A 22,689-nucleotide genomic window follows, 5' to 3' on the forward strand; every position below is an offset into this window, starting at 1 on the left:
TTTTTGCTTTCCATCAGCGCAAACAAAGAAATCACATATATATCAACACACAGCACAGGATATATCACATACACATCTATATTCCATCACATACACATCATTAACCCATCACATACACATCCACCATCCGTAATACATCACATACAAATCCATTGTCCATAATCCATCATACATTCGCATCGTCCATGACAATATCTATCACAATATATATATGTCTCTAGTAGTAGTCCAACATAAGGCTAAGTCTAACACAAGTCCATGCAACATGAAAAGAAACAAATAAATGATACCTACTGTCAGCCTCCCCACCCGGAGTGTGAACTGCCACCTTGAGGAGGGCCAATTGTCCACCCGGCCTATGGAGAAGGGCCACCTTGAGGAGTCGGGTTCGAACCCGCTGACTGTTGCTGCACAAAGGAGAAGCGAATTCATGAGTATCTACAGGAGGGCCGCACAAGCTAAAGGAATAAACAACCATATATACTCACCGGAGTCCCTACAGGAGGAGGAGGAGCCACAACTGGAGCGAGCAGCGACTGGGGCATGACCACACCTGGCAAGGTCTGAAGGCTCGCCATGAAGCTGAACATATCCTGCAGCCTCTGCGTCTCGGCCACCCTCTGGGCTTGTACAGCCTCCATCTGCAGCCGATGGGCCTCCGCCTGGGCCGCCTGCTGGGCCTCCAACCTCCGCAAGTCGGCCTGCAACATTCCACCCGCAGATATGTAAAGATCTGCATACCTCCGACCGTATCTCTTTCGAACGGGAGACGCCTAACTGGGCTACGTGACCATATAAAACATGCATGCAAAGGAGGAGGGGTTATACCTAGGGTGGCTGTGGAGTCAGGCTAGCGGGGCAGTGGCGTGTCGGTGCAGTGGCGAGACGATACGGTGCAGGCAGACCAGCAGCGCCGACGAAGACAATCGGGGTCGCCGACTCCCTCCCACGGGTCCTTCTCCTACATAAAAAGGCAATAGGTTAGAATCCATTGAAAATTTCGGCAGCACCTCCCCTGCACGGGAAGATTTCCAAAACCTGCAAAAAACGTAGGCGCGATGGCCAACAACCACATATATACCAAACATAGGCACGAAGGCCAACAAACATATATATACCAAGACGAGTCATGTACTTTAGTTCTCTTTCCATGCAGATGAAAGTATCGAAGTAGTACAACAACAAGTACTACTACCACTACAACTACTACCAACACTAACACTACTACTATCACTACTTACTACTAACAATACTACTAACACTACTAACTACTAACTACTACTACTTACTAACTACTACTAACACTACTAAGTACTACTACTAACTACTACAGGTGTAGGGCATACCTTCGCGACGAGAATGGCAGCGACGACGGCGGGGACGACCGCAGCGGCGTGAGGGTCGACGGGCCTAGGCCGGCACCTTCCTTGTCCTCTCCTTCTCCCCTCCTCCTCTCTTCTCCCCTTCTCCTCTCTTCTCCCCTGCCTCCTCCTCTCTTTAGCCTAAATTTACACTAAGAAACAAGGATAATATTTTTTGAACGAATGTAATCCATTATTCGATGCACCTGCAGTTCAAACTTACATTTTTTTGGAAAAATTCAATAAAACAAAATAAACTATAAAAATATGCCAAAAGGCAATGAAATGTCCCAAATTTAAACATGTTGTTTGTGGTAGTGTACTAAAGCTTTAAAAAAAATTGGTGGCAAAAAACCAAAAAAAAAATTATTTTGCCGAGTGCCAAGTTTTGGCACTCGGCAAAATAAATTCTTTGCCGAGTGCCAAACGGGGGGCACTCGGCAAAGAGGACGCCGCTGGATGCCGTTAAGCCCTACCAATCTTTGCCGAGTGTCTGCCTTTGCCGAGTGCCAGACACTCGGTAAAGACAGCCTTTGCCGAGTGCAGGTCTTTGCCGAGTGTCAGGCACTCGGCAAAGACCTCTTTGCCGAGTGTCATATTTTACCGAGTGCGGCGCTCGGCAAAGCAGGTCTTTGCCGAGTGCCCGAAATTTAGCACTCGACAAAGATTTTTGCACTCGGCAAATCACGTGTTTCCCGTAGTGATGATGACCAATCACCTCAAATAGCAAGAGAAATACCAAAACACGAGTAGACATGAGGAATTGAGGATTAACGTTGAAACGTCTTCTAAGGGAAAACATGGGTGGCAGCAAGCAAATAAGCCACTATTAATAAAGATGAATGATACAAGAGGTGGGATCCAACAAGATTTGGAAGACTCTAAATTTTCATCGAAGTTTCACTCTCTGATTGATAGATTTGGAATATCCTCCGCGCCTCGAACGTCTCTCTCCCCTTTACCCCAAGAACAAGGCACTCCCCATGTGAGAAGAGCACGGGCTTTCCTTATGGGCCGTTTTTGCGTGCTTTTCAGAAACCTCCTCAGAATTGCAGATTTGGTACAAGTGACAGCCTCGAGATGGTCAAACAAGGACCTTCGTTAGTTCAGGAAAAAACTGCCAGACTTTTATGCATGAAAGAAAATGTTTTGTCGTATTGCTAGGAAGATCACACTAACTGTTACTTATTATAGTGCACCGTGTGCGTAATATGAGCTTGACTTCGAAGTCAAGTTCAGTTGTCCGGCATAGAAGAATTCCACATATTTTCAGTCAAGCTCAAACTGTCCAGCATAGAAGAATTCCATGTACGTTTGTCGCACTCGAGCTGGTACTTTCACTTCATCCTAATCACGACTTGAATGCTTGGATAATTGGGCTAGTCTCACCATGTTCCTACTTTCCTGCCTAACCTTTTTTTTTTTTTGGTGAGAAAGGCTTACCATGTAATCTGAAATACAAGGTATCTAAGCAATTTTAGGACCAAATAAGGAGTCCGGTAAAAGACTAAAGCAATTTTAGGGCCAAATAAGGAGTCTGGTAAAAGACTAACTTGATCCTCACTAATCAGTTAGTTCCTTTGTAAACAAAATTAATTTCCCAGTAAGACATAGTTTAAAAAGACATGTATGCATGGAAACATAAGTTGTTAATTTTCTGGACTAGACTCTTGTCAGTTTGATTTGCTAAAGATCGCTATTAGATTCTTCAAAAGCACCTTCACATACTAAACGTTTTGGGACAAGCCAATTGACATTAGAGACCATACAAACGACCCAAACAAAAAATCAGACGCCATACAAACGACCCAAATGAAAAAAAAAATCAACAATGATTTCTGGAGTCTAACGCGCGTGCACGAAGAACATAAGTACAAGCACACACACACACACACACACACACACACACACACACACACACACACACAATTTCCTTTGGCACTGGGTGTACATCAGACTTTTCATATGAAAAATATGCTCCTAGCTTGTTGAACGATACAGAAACAAGGCATACAGAAGGCAAGAGGAAGACGGAGACAACAATCCATCTGAAATCAAGCGGTATGTGAAACTTGACAAAGACAATCCATCTCAAATCAAGTGTTTGTGCCTTAAAAAATTCAGCATGTCCAAACATTCAACTGACGAATATTAGATCAATATACATACAAAGTAGTAGTAACTAACTTGTTGATATACTTTCATAATATTTGATTCGGATCTTTCTCAGTAGCAGCAAACGAAGACACTGCATCCATGTCGTTCCCCATCAGACTTCTGCTGCTTGTGTTGCTTCATGGGATCCTACCATCATCAACTTTGTTCAATCAGGCGTCGGCAGCACCGTTCAGCAGTGAGACTGACCGGGAAGCCTTGCTGGAACTGAAGGCCATCCTAGGCCAGCAATCAAGCAGGTTGTCCTCCTGGAACACTAGTGCTAGCCTATGCCTCTGGCCAGGGGTAACATGCAGCCATAGGCACAGGGGGAGGGTCTCAGCACTTGATCTCAGCTCTGCCGCCCTTGCAGGCACCATACCTGCGTCCGTTGGCAACTTGACATTCCTGACAAGCCTTGACCTTAGCCAAAACATGCTGCAAGGTGAAATCCCTGCAACTGTTGGCCGCCTACACCGGCTGCAATATCTTGACATCTCAAACAACTCACTCCAGGGTGAGATCTCAGCTGGCCTGAGGAACTGCAGTAACCTTGTGAGCATCAGGCTTGGCAAGAACCAGCTAACGGGGGGAATCCCAGATTGGCTTGGAGGCCTGTCAAAGCTCCAAGGTGTGCTGCTGGGGCCGAACAATCTCACAGGGGCAATCCCCCAGTCACTCTCCAATCTTTCTTCTTCCCTGAGGGAAATCAACCTTGGAACCAACCACCTCGAGGGCACCATCCCTGAGGGCTTTGGTAGAATCCATGGACTCGAGTCATTCATAGTGGCAGGAAACCATATCTCAGGCACCATCCCTCAAGATCTCCTTAATGTGTCCTCACTGATAATGCTTGCGGTGTCTGACAACACGATGCATGGTACACTACCATCTGACATGGGGGCTGGCCTACCCATGCTCAGATATCTCTTCCTGAGCATGAACCACTTCGCTGGAGGAGTTCCATCTTCACTTGGCAATGCAACCATGCTCTATGTGCTAGATCTCAGCGGTAACAGCCTCACAGGTACCATACCACCAGGGATAGGAAAGCTTTGTCCAGATACCTTAGTTTTTGATGGCAACATGCTTGAGGCAAGCAGCCCCCAGGACTGGGAGTTCATCACATTCTTTACAAATTGCACCCACCTACGTCTCCTTACCCTCCAGTACAACATGCTTGGTGGTGAGCTGCCAAGTTCTGTCTCCAATCTTTCATCCCAGCTTCAGTTGCTGTATCTCTCAGAGAATGAGATTTCTGGTAAGATACCACTCGATATTGGCAATCTGGCTGGCCTACAAGCACTGAAGCTAGACTACAACCAATTCTCTGGGGTTTTGCCTGATAGCATTGGAAGGCTATCAGCCCTGAAACTCTTGCAGTTTTCGAACAATAACCTATCAGGAAACCTGCCTTCTTCAATTGGCAACCTAACACAACTACAAATATTGCTCGCATATAAGAACACCTTTGAGGGCCCCCTTCCAGCCAGCCTTGGCAATTTGCAACAGCTAAATGGTGTTGGCTTGTCTAATAACAAGTTTACAGGCCCTTTGCCTAGAGAGATTTTCAACCTGTCATCCTTGACAGATGATCTTTATTTGTCCTATAACTACTTCGTTGGTCCTCTCCCACCAGAAGTTGGAAGTCTTACAAACCTTGTACATCTGTATATCTCTGAGAACAATTTATCTGGCCCTTTGCCTGATTCACTTGGCAACTGCTTAAGCATGATGAAGCTTCGATTGAATGGTAACTCCTTCAGTGGTGCCATCCCTACATCCTTTAGTTCAATGCGTGGCTTGATGCTGCTAAATTTAACAGATAACATGCTCTCAGGAAAAATTCCTCAAGAGTTGTCCCGCATAAGTGGTTTAGAAGAATTGTATCTTGCTCACAACAACCTTTCAGGACCAATCCCTCAGACCTTTGGAAATATGACCTCATTGAACCATCTAGATGTGTCTTTCAACCAACTCAGTGGCCAAATCCCAGTACAGGGTGTGTTTACTAATGTGACAGGCTTCTCTTTTGCTGATAATGATGAACTCTGCGGAGGTGTCCAGGAGTTGCATTTGCCAGCTTGCCCAAACAAACCTTTGTGGCACAGTCAAAGAAAGCATCATATCATTCTTAAAGTAGTGATTCCAGTTGCAGGTGCACTGCTGTTATTCGTGACCTTAGCAATTCTTGTTAGAACCTTGCAAAAGAAATCAAAAGCTCAATCAGAAGCTGCACCAGTGACAGTAGAAGGTGCTCTCCAATTGATGGATGGCGTGTATCCAAGAGTTTCCTATGCAGATTTAGTACGTGGAACAGATGGATTTTCTCTAAGCAATCGGATTGGTACAGGGAGGTATGGATCAGTGTACAAGGGGAGCTTGGTGATTAATGACGCAATAACTATTGTTGCTGTGAAGGTTTTTGATCTCCAACAGTCGGGCTCTTTGAGAAGTTTCATGTCAGAGTGTGAGGCACTTCGTAAAGTTCGGCATCGTAACTTGGTTAGTGTCATCACTTGTTGCTCCGGTTATGACTCCAAGCAAAACAACTTCAAAGCCATTGTGCTAGAGTACATGACTAATGGGAACCTTGACAAGTGGTTACATCCAGATCAAGGTGGACAATCTTTAGATCCAGTTAGTTTGACATTAATGCAGAGATTGAACATTGCTATTGACACTTGTGATGCGATGGACTACCTGCATAATAGTTGCCAGCCACCAATAGTTCACTGCGACTTAAAGCCGAGCAACATCCTTCTCAATGAAGACTTTGATGCTCTTGTTGGAGATTTTGGAATTGCGAAGATTCTTAGAGACTCAACAGGCGACCCCCCGACCATGAACTCCAGAAGCTCCACTGGCACCGGGATAAGAGGAACAATTGGATATGTTGCTCCAGGTAACTTTAGTCCAGACTTGTATTCTCTTCCTGCTTGTGCTTGAGCACCTGGCTTATTTGTAGATTTGACAAACAATGGCATTTTAAATAATATATTCCTCTATGATGCAGAATATGGGGAAGGTCACCAAGTTTCCCCATGCGGAGATGTTTACAGTTTTGGAATTCTACTCCTGGAGTTGTTTACTGGAAAGGCTCCTACCAATGACATGTTTGCAGATGGCCTGAGCTTGCAGGGCTACGTCCAGGCTGCATTCCCAGATCATCTGATGGACATTGTAGATCCTGCTATTGTAGCAGTAGAACAAAACCATGCGTTTGATGTGCACAACAGAACCACCAACGGTCCGCAGGGACAAATCAACAGCATCCTGGTATCTGTTACTGGGCTTTCACTGTTGTGTACTAAGCAGGCACCGGCAGAACGGATATCCATGAGAAACGCAGCCACTGAGCTGCGGAAGATAAGGGCCCACATCATCCGCCAGTAAATTCCGAATAGCCTAGCCAAAATAGCTTTCAAACTGTATAGCTTGTATCAGGGGCTTGATAATGTTGTGTATTACATCTCGGGAGTAAGAATGTTAACTGTTCCTGCATGTCCTTACTGTTTAGACTATCCAATGAAAGTGATTGCAGTCAAAAAGCATGTCAAAAGAATGAGCTTTAGGTACAGAAAACATTCAAGTTCTAGTTGCTAACCCAAGCATTCAAACAGGCTGCTATGCCATTTGAAATTTATTTTTTAAGTGTCTAAATTGTGTAAAGAACAAGCATTCCTTAGAACAGCCAGACTTTTCAAGTACTTGATTACATGCCATGAATTCGATCCCTCCTACAAGTTGCCGAGCTGCAACATGTGGGTTCAAAACTAAAAAACATAGTCAATTTGCAATTTATTATAGCTGTTTGAGTTTTTCCAAAAGGTTCTTCTGTCGAGTCAAACTAGTTTATTCTAATCTTAAATCTAAAATGACCTGTTCAAATTTTGATAATGTGGCCTACAATTTTTCCGGCAGCAAAAAGTTTGTAAACTTCATATACACATCCTGACTGCTCATGTTATACAGGTGGTTCTTTTAAAACTTGAATGCATGAATTGATACAACAGCCAAAGGGCGCCTAGCTCGAACGGTTAGGTGACCCAGCGGCACTCCTCAGGTCCTAAGTTTGACTCCCCGTGGGAGCGAATTTCAGGCTGAGGTTAAAAAAATCCCCTCGTCCGTCCCCATAACCAAAGCACTGGGGGGGCACCGGCCCAATTCTCACTTGGGCGACGGAAAGCCACCGTGTAAGGGTGGGGGCGGAGGTTCGGGGGTTTTCTCGGCCGGGTGAGAAGGTCTTTCTTCTTATTTGTAATGCTGCGGGGGCAGTCTTAACCCCCCGGTCGAGTTTTTTTTTTGAATTGATACAACACATAAATAAACAAATAAAATCAACAAAGGAAATTGATCAGTGAATATTCAAAATTATTGCCTGCACGCCACACTGGCAAGATTATGAAACTTGTATGTTTTTTCCAAGAGAATATTTCAGTTCACTTGGTCCCAATTCTGTCTAATTAAATGGTACTACCACCGGTGTATAATAGATGATTGACGTAGAGCATAAGTTTGACCAGTAATACCTTACTATACATAGTTACTTAGATACGTTACAAAAAAAGATTGTAACAGAAAGTACCAAGAAACTGCAATGACACCGTAATTTATCTTTAATCTTCCGTATTCTAAACAATAAGTAAACTACACCAGAGGTATAATAGAAAAGTGACTTTGCAACAGGGTGCCAGACAGGCTTTTGTTTATTTGTGCAAAGCTATGGGAAATTTCATGCAGAAAAGTGTTAAAGCACCGGGACATTCTCTTTGACTTTGTGTTCAAACAGAGTAGGTCAAAATCTCTTCTTTGGCAAACTGTTTAAGATCACCTTTAACCATTCACATTTCTTCAGGAAATCAACCACAAAAGATATTTCAATGCAGAAGGGTGGGTCATGCATGAGCACTCAACTTGATCTGGGATGCAACTTTTACTGTTCTTGGCTGTTTGGAATTCTCCAAATTTCCAAGCTACGAGTTAGCATAATAACTGCTAACAGTGTGACCAGAAAAGATGAAGGTGTTCCTGTAACAAAAGAGGTTAAACTTGCCAAAGACAGTGCAAATCATTCATACACGATCAAGAACACTTCAGAGTTCAGATATATCTCCCCCCAATGTTACAAGTCCTAGTAACAATGGAACTGAACAAGGGGCTACAAGCGCTCAAACCAATCAGTCTAGATTCAGAATTGGAGGACCAAAGTTGACATATTGACTTTGTTTGATTACCATTGAAAGAAGCTAAATTTTTAAGAGTAAATTGTACGGAGTAGAATAACATTCATAGAGAAAAACAAAAGATAACATGAAACTTGCACAATGAGTTAACTACACACCTCACCCCCACAATTACTTGCATACTATATTATGATTATGACAGGATGCTAACCAGCACTGTGTATCTGAACCACTATACAGATGCTAGTTTTAGTGACCGTTAGACCTCTAGGAACAGAACCAATGAATTACCAAACTGATAAAGTGGAGATGTTCACAGAAAACTGATTAGGGCAATAGGCAACGGGAATACTACGAGTCTTCTGAAATATTCAACCTATATATGTTTAGCAAATCGTATCATACGAGCCTATCAGGATTGACTGTCTTAGATGAAATCTCATTTAGCCACATCGTCAAGTGATATTTTAGGCTATAGCAATGGATAATATGACGGGCAGTAATTCTACAAAAAAAAAGTACAACTCACCGGTGCATGCCTTTTGTGACAACCAACTTGTAGTTGTAGGCAAAAGCAACCAAAGCAAGCACGCAGGTGAACATCGTCGTGCCACCTCAAATCCCAACTCCTCCACTCGCTTGACAGCTTCCTCGAGAATGTCCGGCTTCAAGTTCAAGGTGAATCGGCCGATTGGAGTACACAGTATGGCTGTATGGGTGCCAACAATCTCAGAAATGCTCACGTTGCATCGCCGGAGCAAGGGCAGTTGGGCATGTCAACCTTGTCGAGACTCGAGACCCAGGTTGAGAAGGCCGAAGGAGCACGACCTAAGAACCAAACATGCCGAGGGTGCTCTCGGTGAAGGCGAGCACGGCGTCGGGCTTGGAGCGGGCCCGGAGGTCGGGAGGTGGGAGAGATTCGCGGCGGCGTTGGGCGGCGCCAGCGCCTGGGTTCGGCGGCGAGCCAGAACCCAGAAGAGGACGCGGCGGAGGCATAAGAGGTGAGGAGGCGGTGGAGGGAGACGAGGGGAGGGGCGTGCGAGGCAGCGCGGGAGCGGAGACCGCAGCCGCATAGCTTTCCGGCGGCGGCGGAACCACCGAAGGGTAAACGGCGGAGGAAGCGGAAGGCCCGCTCATGCAAAATGACGGACCTGACTAGTGCAAATTCGAAGGCCCAGAAGAATACGGCCCAAGTATATAAAAAAGGAAGAATACGGCCCATACCAGGCTCAATTAGGATCCAGTTTTTTTTTTGACATATTTTTATTTATTTTCAAATTTATCCAGGGATTCCGGATTTAAATTAAGGAAAGTAGAATAAATAAACTACATTAAATATTATTATATCTACAACCTAGGACTAGAAAAACTACATTAAATTAAATGTTATATGTCACCCAAGGTGCAAAATCTCGCGAATTTCGGTAATTTTGAGGGTGTTGAAAGAAAAATTCAAAATTTTATATTACACTAATACATGTGTTTTATTGTAAATATATACATCTATGCCCATATTTTTTCTATTGCTTATGTTGTATATTCTTTTACTCAACAGACCTATAGTCATAAAATACGTTAATATTTTGTTTAGATCTATTTTTTTCAAAAATTATACTTAATTTTTAAGTCTCTAAAAAAATTTCGATGAAATTTCATGTGGATTTTGATAATTTCAGGTGTCCGAAAAAATTCTAATACCGAAATTGAAAACGCTTGGTTTAGCCTGAGTAGGTTGTGACATTTTAGGTCTGCCGTGACAAAGTAACTTGCACCAAGTCATCAAAAGTGGCAAAAGGTAACTTGAATGGAAATTCGAAGATCATGACCGGTTCCCGCTAACATGCCGGCTAATGGTTTGCCATCCAATGATTGAAAACGTGGTTCACAACACTTGAGTGTTTGGTTGAGGAAGGAAGGGATGGAGCGGTTCTATTCTTACGGGTGCTTGGTTTAGGAATGAGTGCAGGTACTTGATGCGAATTTTTGTTCCTGGGCCTATTTTTGGTTGATGACATACATGAGCCAAATGAAAATTTGGCAATGCCAAATCCAAGCAAGCCCCAATAAAGGGCAAAATTAGGAGCTGTGCCAAAATCTAGAGAGCAAAAATACATTTGGACTGCTACCATAAGAAATCTCATGAAAAATGTGAGTATGACATGTAGGTACAAATGTCACAATTATTTCGTATCAAAATATATCCAATATGGATCTTTGTTTTGTTGAAAAAAAACATGATAAATATTACGGTACAAATTATTTGGAAATCGGATAAACAACTTAAGAGATATTTTTGTTTAGAGTTGGTGAATCAAGAAACGCTGAGGTGCGTGCAACGAATACCCTCCTACAGTCCTACGGTCCTATCACATCATCTATATCACTGCATTCGGCCATGACAAATAGCTCTGCCACAGCTTCGCTGTTTGTTGTAGTTTGGCATGCCAAAATGTGTTTGGTCATGCCAATTTCTAGCCTTCAACCATATGGATGCAAAATGTGTTTGGAGGCATGTTGTCTATTACCATGCACGTGGAGTATTTCAATTGACAATATGCATAAATAAAGGCAGGATGTTACATATGTCAGGCTGAGATGCTGGTGATGGACATTGCCGTTGCAGCATTGGATCGAGGCAATGGAATGAATGCCAGCGTGGCATGGCATGTTAGTGTTATGAGGAGGGGATGACAAAGGCAACACCTGCTGGTGAATAGCAGGAAGGAGGAGGCCCGGTGTGGCCACCAGCGAGGTCACCAATAGTGAGGTGCTCAAATTGCTCAAAGAACAACAGTGAGGAGGCCAAACTGTGGAGGCAGCGCAGCTGGAAGAAACCTTCTTGCTAGGATTAAATCCCTCACTTTAAGAGACCTAGGTAGACTAGGGCGCACTCACACAGCACTATCCCTCTTCTCGGTCCGCATTAAATTATCGATTAAATTCTCTGATAAATTAGGGGAGGGAAAATTGTGCAGATGGATGAATATGGCAATGGCGGCAACATTGGTCGTGTTGTCGTATTGGATTTTCTCTTGGTGAGTAGCTTGGGTTGCCATCGGTGAATTCAGCGGCTGTGCAGCGAGAGGGGACACAGAAAGAGTGTCGCATATCATTCTTCTTATCCTCTAAAACCATCTTTTTTGGCGCTGTGTGAACCACTAGAAAGTTCCACCATATTCTGATTTGTAACAACATCATGCACTAAATGGGATGTGCATGGAAGTGTGTCAGGAAAGATTTAGTCTATGTATGCCATGCCATTTCACCTGGCCTGGACGTCACGTAGGTATGGACTCTACTCATCTGTATGCATGCACAATGTGTGATGAAAACATATGGATCAGAACGCAGCTTTACTCAATTATAGTTCCTTAGAAATTAAGGAATTGAAAAGGAAAATATCCCCTACATGCATGCATAAATCAAGCGGTCGCCACCGCCTGTCCCTTGGCTGCCTCAGTAACAGGCTAACTGACCATGGTTTCTAAGGATAGCATGCTCGGACACACACTTGTCTGTTTGGCACCGATCTATGCATGTTTTTTGCGTGATAATGGGCACAGGCTATACACATCATATCGTCAAGCAGATACATCAAGGTGTCTACATACATACACAGCCACAGATAGCACACCGCGTCGGCACAACGCAGGGCGCGTGCTTTTTTCCATGCACCTAAAACTAATCGAGCTGTGAACAACACGACGCTCCAGCGCCGCAATGATCGGCACTAGATCACGACGACCCGTCACTTGCCTGCCTGTCCCAGATGGATGCCTACGGCTACAGCAGGCCCTGCACTGCATTCGAGGCAATGTGGACCCCGCGCCGATCAGCCTGTCCAAACTTTCTATCACGAAGGCCTTGCGGTAGACCTCGGCCACTGACGCGCGTGCATCTCGACGAGGGCGCCGCCAGCCGCGGCAGCCCTCTTCTTCATGCAGATGAGGCATCGCCGGCCGGTGTAGGCCTGCATGCATGAACGGCCACCGTTACAGAACAGACTTTAGAACGATGTTTCAATTTAGCATTAGTCTCGGTATTTTTTGTCCTCAGGACTAAAGGTTCCTTTAGGTTCCTGTCTAATGGTCGTCCGCGGGGCAGGGATCTTTAGTCCCGGTTGGTATTACCAACCGGGACTAAAGCTTTTAGTCCCGGTTTGAATGATGCCCCGGGAATAAAGATTAATCTTTAGTCCCGGTTTGACTCCCTAACCGGAACTAATTATCCCGGCCTATAGACCAGCTCATTTTTTCCTCCCGAGCCCGAGCCATTCCATTCAAACTCACTGCCACTACTACAGGATGTCCTTGTTGTCCCGGGCGGTAACGGCCTTTAGTCCCGGTTACCGCGCCGGGACAACGATCCCGGGACTCAAGGTGGAACCTTCAGTCCCGGGTCATCGAGCCGGGACTAAAGAGGGACCTTTAGTTCCGGTTGGTGTTACCAATCGGGACTAAAGGCCCTCCAGCCGAGCAAACGTGGCCGCACCCTTTAGTCCCGGTTGGTAATCCCAACCGAGACTAAAGGTTCCTTTTCTTTTTCTTTTTTTTTTGTTTAATTTGTTTTCAGTTCAGTTACACATATTTGTTTAATATATAATATGTTTTTATATACGTATTCTACGCTGCTAATAAAAATACACGCACGCATATAATTACATCTAATTCTCATCTCGAGCATTATTATATTCGAATAAAGTATGAAACTATATATATCATAGATATATATGTATATATACAACACTTTCATAATCTTGTTCTCGAAAATAACGATATCAATAAACATTTAATTTACATCATTTATTCCTTAGGATCAAAGTAGAACTCGCCGTTGGGATTTAGCACTTTTTTTAGAAGAAATCCTGCTATTGACTCTTGAACTGCTTTCAGATGGTCTTTTTGCATGACCCTTTGTTTCAACCATTCAGTCTTGCATTTGAAATAAAACAAAAAGTATTAATATATATATATATATATATATTCATTTAAAAATAAATAAAAAATTAATATATACGTACTCTGAGGACATCTTTAGGAGTTCTTCTTATGTGCGTAGTGATAAATTCACAAACGTAGTATCCATACAAGTTATTACCTGGTTGCTGCCGCAAACACCACTGTACGAGAAGAAGATTATTCTCATCATCTCACACGTAAATTGAAGTACGATATAGTAATTAAACACGTTGGGAAGTATATATAGTACAACTTACTGGTATTTCAACTACATTAAGTGGTGCCTTGCAATCCTTACGGTGTTGCCGAATAAACTATTTCCAAACCCTGTGCGACCAATAATGTACGATCGTTAATAAATTATGGCAAAGTCTATTCAATAATAGTTGTGCGCGAGAGATCGAAATTATCCCTGGATAATGTCTATCATATCTTGGTATAGTGTCCGCTCTTTTCTCAACGAGTCCAAGATTACTAACCGACTTGAGTTTAACTCAATGACAATGAGTATCTAGTGAAACATGCATTGGTTTATACACACACATACATGCATATAAGTTGTATTGATATTACATAAAATGTGTAGACTACATTATTATTAACACTTACTCAAAGTTGTACGGGAAAAGTATTGTTGTCTTGTCGTGCTGCTTCACGAAGAACATCATGATATTCTCATGTGCTTCAGATACCCACCGCTCCTTGACAATAATACCGGTTTTGAATACGATATAAGGATCAATGAAGCCAACACTGGTGTCTTGTATTCTTTGGAGCTCTGACATCTGAAATCTGTATATAAATATAAGTTATATGTGAGGATAATTATATACACGTACGTATGGAAGTGAGTTTATTAAATAAAAGTAAGAATCACTTACAAACAAAAGGAGCTAATGATTGATTTGTCCAGAGCGTCCATGTGGTATAGTTGATGCAATTCTTCGAAACTAATATGTAAGATGTCATCGCCACGGAAGTAATGATGGTCTCTAAATCTGACAAAGATCCACTCCTCACCCCTGCCACATGCCTGCATGTACCACTTGTTGAGCAAGTACATTTGCGTACCCAATTCATTCAGAGCCGCAGGGTTGTACAGACTTTTGCCAAATTTATAAGTCTTCCAGGTATCAACTTCTAGGTTATGGATTGGAGCTTTGCCCGTCAATTGATCTAAGGTTAAACCAGTATCTTTAAAAAAAGCATTAAGGTCTTGAACCGATACTTCTCCAGAGTTGTCTAGTCGATAGACTTCTATGTTGGAACCATATTCATTAGCAACAACAAGATTTTGCATTGGTTGCTTCTGTTGTCCGAGCTGTGGGACATCCTTCCCTGATGCTCTTTTCCTTTTCTTATCTGCATCATGTGACTTCACGAGGGAGCGGTCATAGTCTGATAGTGGCGGAGGCTTACGAAGTTCAAGCATCTTTTTCTTGTGATCTTCGACCTTCTGCCTCAGCAGATCTCGTGGTATGTAAAAGTACGGCTTCTCCTTAAGCTTCGCTTGTCTCTGCTTTTTTATATCTATAAAAAAATCTTTCACTTTTTTGTCTTCTTCAGCTGCTATTTGCTCATCAGTCTTTTCAGGAAGTATTTCTTGAGAAATAACTCTTTTTTTCGGGGTCTTCTTTGCCGCCGGGACCTTAGACGTCTCTGTAGTGCGTCGCTGTGGAGGGGGTGGGGGCGGTGTTGGAGACCGGCGTGGAGGCGATGAGGCCGGTGTTGGAGACCAGCGTGGAGGCATTGGAGATCGTTGTGGAGGCGATGGGGCCGGTGTAGGAGTTAGAGATCATTGTGGAGGCGATGGGGCCAGTGTAGGAGTTGGAGATCACCTTGGGGATGAAGTCGTCTCGCCCCCCGCGACGCTGTGATGAGTTGGGGAATGAATGATTAAGCTAGGCTAGGGGGAGACCCTGCTACAAAAACAAGTTGTGAGTTAATTATTTTTGAAGCCAATAGAAAATTAATGGAAAATAATATTTCATTCACTTTCATTCGTACCTAGGGTGAGGTAGGGGAAGCAGTGGCGCCCCAGGAATGATGATGAAGCGTTTGCGCCATTGAATAAATGTCTTCTCTGCTTCTCCTAGTGTCTTCTCCCCATCACCGCCTTCAATGTCAAGAGGAACATTGCTGTAACCTTTGAGCACTCTATCGACCGAGACGCTAGCATATCCAGGTTGAATAACTGACCCATGGATTCTTGGTGTCTTCGTTCGGTCTATTGGAGATACAACCCCGACAGCCACCATGATTGATGCATTATTACCATCTGGAATGTGCAGCTCACATGTTGTTAGAGGCTCGGTAATGTCATCAACAGGGAAGCGCAACCCAGCATCATCTTGAATAACTGGCAGCTCTGTGGAAGCACAACTGCTTTCATCTGACCAACGGGGCTAATGGTGACTCCCGGCGTTGATTGTGATTGCATTTGACTCATTGCTAGCTGCACTTGCCTCTTGATCTCCTCCTGCATTCTTGCCTCAAGAGATTTTTCTCGTTCACGTGATTCAAGCAATGCTTGTCGTGACTCATTAACAAATTGCTCCAATACACGAATTCGGTCTGCCTCCTCATCCTTCTTTCTCTGGCGGCTTCTGTAGGTATCCTTGTCTGCTGGGAATGCTTGTAGCCACGAAACCGCCCCATAGCCTCTTGTTCGACCACCGTGTTCGGGATTCTCTAGGGCATATGTCAATTCATCCTTCTCTCTGTTGGGCTTGAAAACACCACTATCAGCTTCTTCCCTAGCACGAGCTAGTCTCTGTGTTGCTCTCTCAATTCCACGGAGCTGCCAGTTATTCAAGATGACGTTGGGTTGTGCTTCCCTATTGATGACATTACCGAGCCTCTAACAACATGTGAGTTGCACATTCCAGATGGTAATAATGCATCAATCATGGTGGATGTCGGGGTTGTATCTCCAATAGATCGAACGAAGACACCAAGAATCCATAGGTCAGTTATTCAACCTGGATATGCTAGCGTCTCGATCGATAGAGTGCTCAAAGGTTACAACAATGTTCCTCTTGACATTGAAGGCGGTGATGGGGAGAAGACACTAGGAGAAGCAGAGAAGACATTTATTCAATGGCGCAAACGCTTCATCATCATTCCTGGGGCACCACCGCTTCCCCTACCTCACCCTAGGTACGAATGAAAGTGAATGAAATATTATTTTCCATTAATTTTCTATTGGCTTCAAAAATAATTGACACACAACTTGTTTTTGTAGCAGGGTCTCCCCCCAGCCTAGCCCAATCATTCATTCCCCATCTCATCACAGCGTCGCAGGGGGCGAGACTACTTCATCCCCACGGCGATCGCCAACTCCTACACTGGCCCCATCGCCTCCACAACGATCTCCAACTCCTACACCGGCCCCACCGCCTCCACAACGATCTCCAACGCCTCCACGCCGGTCTCCACCAACACCGGCCTCATCGCCTCCACGCCGGTCTCCAACACCGCCCCCACCCCCTCCACAGCGACGCACTACAAAGACGTCTAAGGTCCCGGCGGCAAAGAAGACTCCGAGAAAAAGAGTTATTTCTCAAGAAATACTTCCTGAAAAGACTGATGAGCAAATAGCAGCTGAAGAAGACAAAAAAGTAAAAGATTTTTTTATAGATATCAAAAACAAGAGTCAAGCGAAGCTTAAGGAGAAGCCGTACTTTTACATACCACGAGATGTGCTGAGGCAGAAGGTCGATGCTCACAAGAAAAAGATGATTGAACTTCGTAAGCCTTCGCCACTATCAGACTATGACCGCTCCCTCATGAAGTCACATGATGCAGATAAGAAAAGGAAAAGAGCATCAGGGAAGGATGTCCCACAGCTCGGACAACAGAAGCAACCAATGCAAAATCTTGTTGTTGCTAATGAATATGGTTCCAACATAGAAGTCTATCGACCAGACAACTCTGGAGAAGTGTCGGTTCAAGCCCTTAATGCTTTTTTTGAAGATACTGGTTTAACCTTAGATCAATCGACGGGCAAAGCTCCAATCTAGAACCTGGAAGTTGATACCTGGAAGACTTATAAATATGGCAAAAGTCTGTGCAACCCTGCGGCTCCGAATGAATTGGGTACGCAAATGTACTTGCTCAACAAGTGGTACATGCAGGTATGTGGCAGGGGTGAGCAGTGGATCTTTGTCAGATTTAGAGACCATCATTACTTCCGTGGCGATGACATCTTACATATTAGTTTCGAAGAATTGCATCAACTATACCACATGGACGCTCTGGACAAATCAATCATTAGCTCCTTTTGTTTGTAAGTGATTCTTACTTTTATTTAATAAACTCACTTCCATGCGTACGTGTATATAATTATCCTCACATGTAACTTATATTTATATACAGATTTCAGATGTCAGAGCTCCAAAGAATACAAGACACCAGTGTTGGCTTCATTGATCCTTATATCGTATTCAAAACCGGTATTATTGTCAAAGAGCGGTGGGTATCTGAAGCACATGAGAATATCATGATGTTCTTCGTGAAGCAGCACGACAAGACAACAATACTTTTCCCGTACAACTTTGAGTAAGTGTTAATAATAATGTAGTCTACACATTTTATGTAATATCAATACAACTTATATGCATGTACGTGTGTGTATAAACCAATGCAGGTTTCACTGGATACTCATTGTCATTGAGTTAAACTCAAGTCGGTTAGTAATCTTTGACTCATTGAGAAAAGAGCGGGCACTATACCAAGATATGATAGACATTATCCAGGGGTAATTTCGATCTCTCGCGCACAACTATTATTGAATAGACTTTGCCATAATTTATTAACGATCGTACATTATTGGTCGCACAGGGTTTGGAAGGAGTTTATTCGGCAACATCGCAAGGATTGCAAGGCACCACTTAATGTAGTTGAAATACCAGTAAGTTGTACTATATATACTTCCCCACGTGTTTAATTACTATATCATACTTCAATTTACGTGTGAGATGATGAGAATAATCTTCTTCTCGTACAGTGGTGTTTGCGGCAGCAACCAGGTAATAACTTGTGTGGATACTACGTTTGTGAATTTATCACTACGCACATAAGAAGAACTCCTAAAGATGTCCTCAGAGTATGTATATATCAATTTTTTATTTATTTTTAAATGAATATATATATATGTATTAATACTTTTCGTTTTATTTCAAATGCAAGACTGAATGGTTGAAACAAAGGGTCATGCAAAAAGACCATCTAAAAGCAGTTCAAGAGTCAATAGCAGGATTTCTTCTAGAAAAAGTGCTAAATCCCAACGGCGAGTTCTACTTTGATCCTAAGGAATAAATGATGTAAATTAAATGTTTATTGATATCGTTATTTTTTAGAACAAGATTATGAAAGTGTTGTATATATACATATATATCTATGATATATATAGTTTCATACTTTATTCGAATATAATAATGCTCGAGATGAGAATTAGATGTAATTATATGCGTGCGTGTATTTATATTAGCAGCGTAGAATACGTACATAAAAACATATTATATATTAAACAAATATGTGTAACTGAACTGAAAACAAATTATACAAAAAAAAGAAAAAGAAAAAGAAAAGGAACCTTTAGTCCCGGTTGGGGTTACCAACCGGGACTAAAGGGTGCGGCCACGTTTGCTCGGCTGGAGGGCCTTTAGTCCCGGTTGGTAACACCAACCGGGACTAAAGGTCCCTCTTTACTCCTGGCTCGATGACCCAGGACTGAAGGTTCCACCTTTAGTCCCGGGATCGTTGTCCCGGTGCGGTAACCAGGACTAAAGGCCGTTACCGCCCGGGACAACAAGGCCATCCTATAGTAGTGGGTGTGTGGACGCATACGTCCACAGGAATCGCAAGCAAATCGGTGGGAGGTCATAGTAGGCTGCACGCCGCATGCAGACAGAGACGGGAAAGCGAGGCCCCGGCTGAGGCCCCAGCGCGAAAGCGAGGCCGGGTGCACGTACGAGGACAAGCACTACATGGTTGGAAAGAACAATAGTCCAATGCCCAGTTGAAAGGTCCTTGTGTAGTTTTGGTAATTGAGTGACAATCTAAATCTAGGTGGACTAATTGTGTTTATGTGAGATACACAGGTTATTAGTTCACAGGTATATGTGTATGAGCAACATATGCCATGAAGGTGGAAATGGATCAAAGATGTTGCAAAGCTCACACATGTGATGATGAAGGAGCTCATTGCACATGAGACATAACATTGAGTCTTGTGATCAAGGTGGAGAAGATCAAGACATAACTTGACTTGATGGACCGATTGCAAGCGTGAAGGACAAGTCGGAGGCTTTGGAGCGATGGACCATGTGGCGATGAAGCTTGAGCAAGACTTGGCGCCGATGGACGAAGGCAATAGTGAAAAGCAAGTGAAGTCAAGATCGATGAACCATTATAATCACATGATGATATGAAGTTGATCATATTATTGTTGATCGTGTTGGTGCATGTGTTGCATCGATATTGGAAGAGATGGAATGGAATGCGCAAGGCAAAGGTATAACCTAGGGCATTTCATTGCACCGGTCATAGGTGTGTAGAGAAGTTGATGACCGGGTTTAGGATAGATGGCCGCACTATCAAGAGGGGCAAACTTGTTTGCATATCAGTTATCTAGTGCCACTCGAGTGATCTAACTTTGCATCGTTGCTAGGATCGAGTGGCGTGGCAAGTTGAGTGGCTAATCCTTTGGAAAATGATTGTGAAAAGCTAACACACATACACATGGTGGTGTACACTTGGTGGTGTTGACACATTTACAAAGGAGATGAAGTTGGAGTTGATGTGGATCAACTCGGTGATGAAACGGAGGCGAGAAGGGTTTGAAACTTCACCGGCGGAGTGTACAGAAAAGACATGGCTTCATTGAGTGCACTGGACGCTGGGGTCCTACGTCCGATCAGTGGCATCAGAGAATGCACAGGCGTCGGTCTTCGATCAGACGCTGGCATTGAAAGTGACCGGACGCTGGCTAGGTGCGTCCGGTCGTGCTGGTGTGGCGGCGCACAGAGGAGACAGTGATTGATCGGATGCTAGGCGAGTCCGGTCAAGGATGACCGGAATCGTCCGGTCACGAGTGGAACCTTACTGAAAGTGACCGGACGCTGGGGTCCTACGTCCGGTCATACACTGTGCTGCATCCAGTCGCAACTTAACCATTGAGTTTAGGCGCTCAATATTTGAAGCCAGGGATGATGTGGGAGCCATCCGTTGATCGGACGCTGGCAGAGTGCGTCCGATCGATCTGACTGGAGCGTCCGGTCACCCCGAGCTGTGCCCAATGAAGGGGTACAACGACTCTATTTTCGTAGGGGCTATAAATAGAAGGTGGTCTCGGCCATGGCTGGAGTTGAGCACCTTGGAGGATTTTGTGTCCATGCTTGAGAGTGCTTAGGAGCCCTCCATCTCACATATGCTTGATAGTGATCATCCGATTGTGTGAGATAGCGATTCTAGTGCAATTGCATCGTGAGGTTGCATTGAGTGGCACTAGGTGATCGAGTTGCAAACTGGTGGTGCTTGTTACTCTTGGAGGCTGCCACCTCCTAGATGGGTTGGTGGTGGTCTCCGTCGAAGCCCGCAAGAAGCTTATGCGGTGCTCCAGAGAAGAGCTTTGTGAGGGGCATTGTGCTCGCCCCGTGGGAGCCACGAAGAGCAACTCTATTTGAGCGTGTCATTGAGCTACCCTCACTTTCGGGGTAGGTTCTTGTGGTGCCCGACGTGCGGGCTTGGCGGGTGATGTCAATTAGCCGCCGAACCACCAAGTGAGCAGTCGACACAACGAGGACTAGCGTGTTGGCAAGCACGTGAACCTTGGTAGAAAAATCATCATGTCAACTTTGTTCTTCCCGTTGGTTTGCAATGCCCTTTCACAAGCTAGTGATTACTTTCATATACATTGTGCTTGTGTAGTTGCTCTTGTAATTAGTTAGCTTGTGTAGCTCACTAGTTACCTTCTTGCTTATGTAGCATAGAAGTAGCTCCCTTGCGTAGCTAATTTGGTTTGTGTAACCTTGTTAGTCACATTACTTAGTTTGTGTAGCTAAGTATTTGCGCTCTCTAATTTGGCATTGGTTGCCTTATTATTGAGCATTGCTAGTGAGTTTAGGTGGCTTTGTGCTTTTTGCTTACTAGTATGTGTAGGAGCTTCCTCGTTGCTTGAAATACTAGTGGCATAGGTTTGTGTGACCTTGCTCCTAGAATTGGATATGTGAGCTCTAGCTAGCCCGACACCTTTGTTGTCTAACTAGGATCTTTATAAGGTGCTTGTGAACTTTAATAGAGGGGTGTAGTCTTAGCTAGACCGAATTATTTTAATTCCGCATTTATTTCGGTTAGCCGACGCGATTAAATTTAGATATGACTATTCACCCCCCTCTAGTCACCATCTCGACCTTACACTAGTAGAAACAGCAACCACCAGAAAAGATGGGAGATGGGCAGAGGCAGGAAGCTTCACGCAGAAAGTGGCTCGTGCGATCACGCCTCCTGCCTATTTAAGCCACGCTGCAATGCCTGGCTCAGTGCACCACAACAACTCATCCTGCATCCGTCTTGGAGAGCGAGCAAGACCTAGACTGACCGATAGGTCAAGAAGAGTTTGTGCATGTATGTATACTTTGTTTTGCCAAAGGGCCTCTAGTCCAACTGGTTAGAGCGTGCCGGCGGCACTCCTCAGGTCCTGGGTTCGACTCCCCGTGGCAGCGAATTTTAGGCTGGGGTTAAAAAAATCCCTTCGTCTGTCCCATGCCAAAGCACAGGTCTAAGGATCAGTCCGTTCTCACAGGGCGACGGTGCCACTGTGTAAAGGTGGGGCAGGGCTTCAGGGGTTTTCTAGGCCTGCGTGAGAAGGTCTTCTTCTTAATGCAATGCATGGGGGTGGTCATACCTTCGTAGGTCCAATTTTTTTGTATACTTTGTTTTTTAGTACTATATGGAGATTGTTCCTTATTGCTTGATATGGTTGTTGGTGCTTCCTAGATCTGATCACAGTTGAGGAGCAAGAGAACC

The 22,689-nt window shown here is 44.1% G+C and overlaps 1 protein-coding gene across 1 annotated transcript; it reads left to right on the plus strand.

The window, feature by feature from the left end:
* The first annotated feature begins 3,324 nt into the window (after positions 1-3,324).
* Positions 3,325-9,236, plus strand: LOC136485919 (probable LRR receptor-like serine/threonine-protein kinase At3g47570). Its single transcript, XM_066482721.1, has 3 exons — positions 3,325-3,422; positions 3,592-6,420; positions 6,532-9,236. Exons 2-3 carry the CDS (start codon positions 3,618-3,620, stop codon positions 6,909-6,911), a joined length of 3,183 nt encoding a protein of 1,060 aa, XP_066338818.1. The 5' UTR covers positions 3,325-3,422; positions 3,592-3,617; the 3' UTR covers positions 6,912-9,236.
* Positions 9,237-22,689: the final 13,453 nt, after the last annotated feature.

The sequence above is a fragment of the Miscanthus floridulus genome, chromosome 10 (assembly GCF_019320115.1).
Source record: "Miscanthus floridulus cultivar M001 chromosome 10, ASM1932011v1, whole genome shotgun sequence".
NCBI lineage: Eukaryota > Viridiplantae > Streptophyta > Magnoliopsida > Poales > Poaceae > Miscanthus > Miscanthus floridulus.

What these genes read in the sequence shown, in the direction of transcription:
- LOC136485919 (XM_066482721.1), top strand. Translation starts at nt 3,618, where the DNA reads ATGTCGTTCCCCATCAGACTTCTGCTGCTTGTGTTGCTTCATGGGATC. An exon ending in AATTGGATATGTTGCTCCAG is followed by an intron (nt 6,421 to 6,531) that starts GTAACTTTAGTC and finishes TCTATGATGCAG; the next exon opens with AATATGGGGAAGGTCACCAA.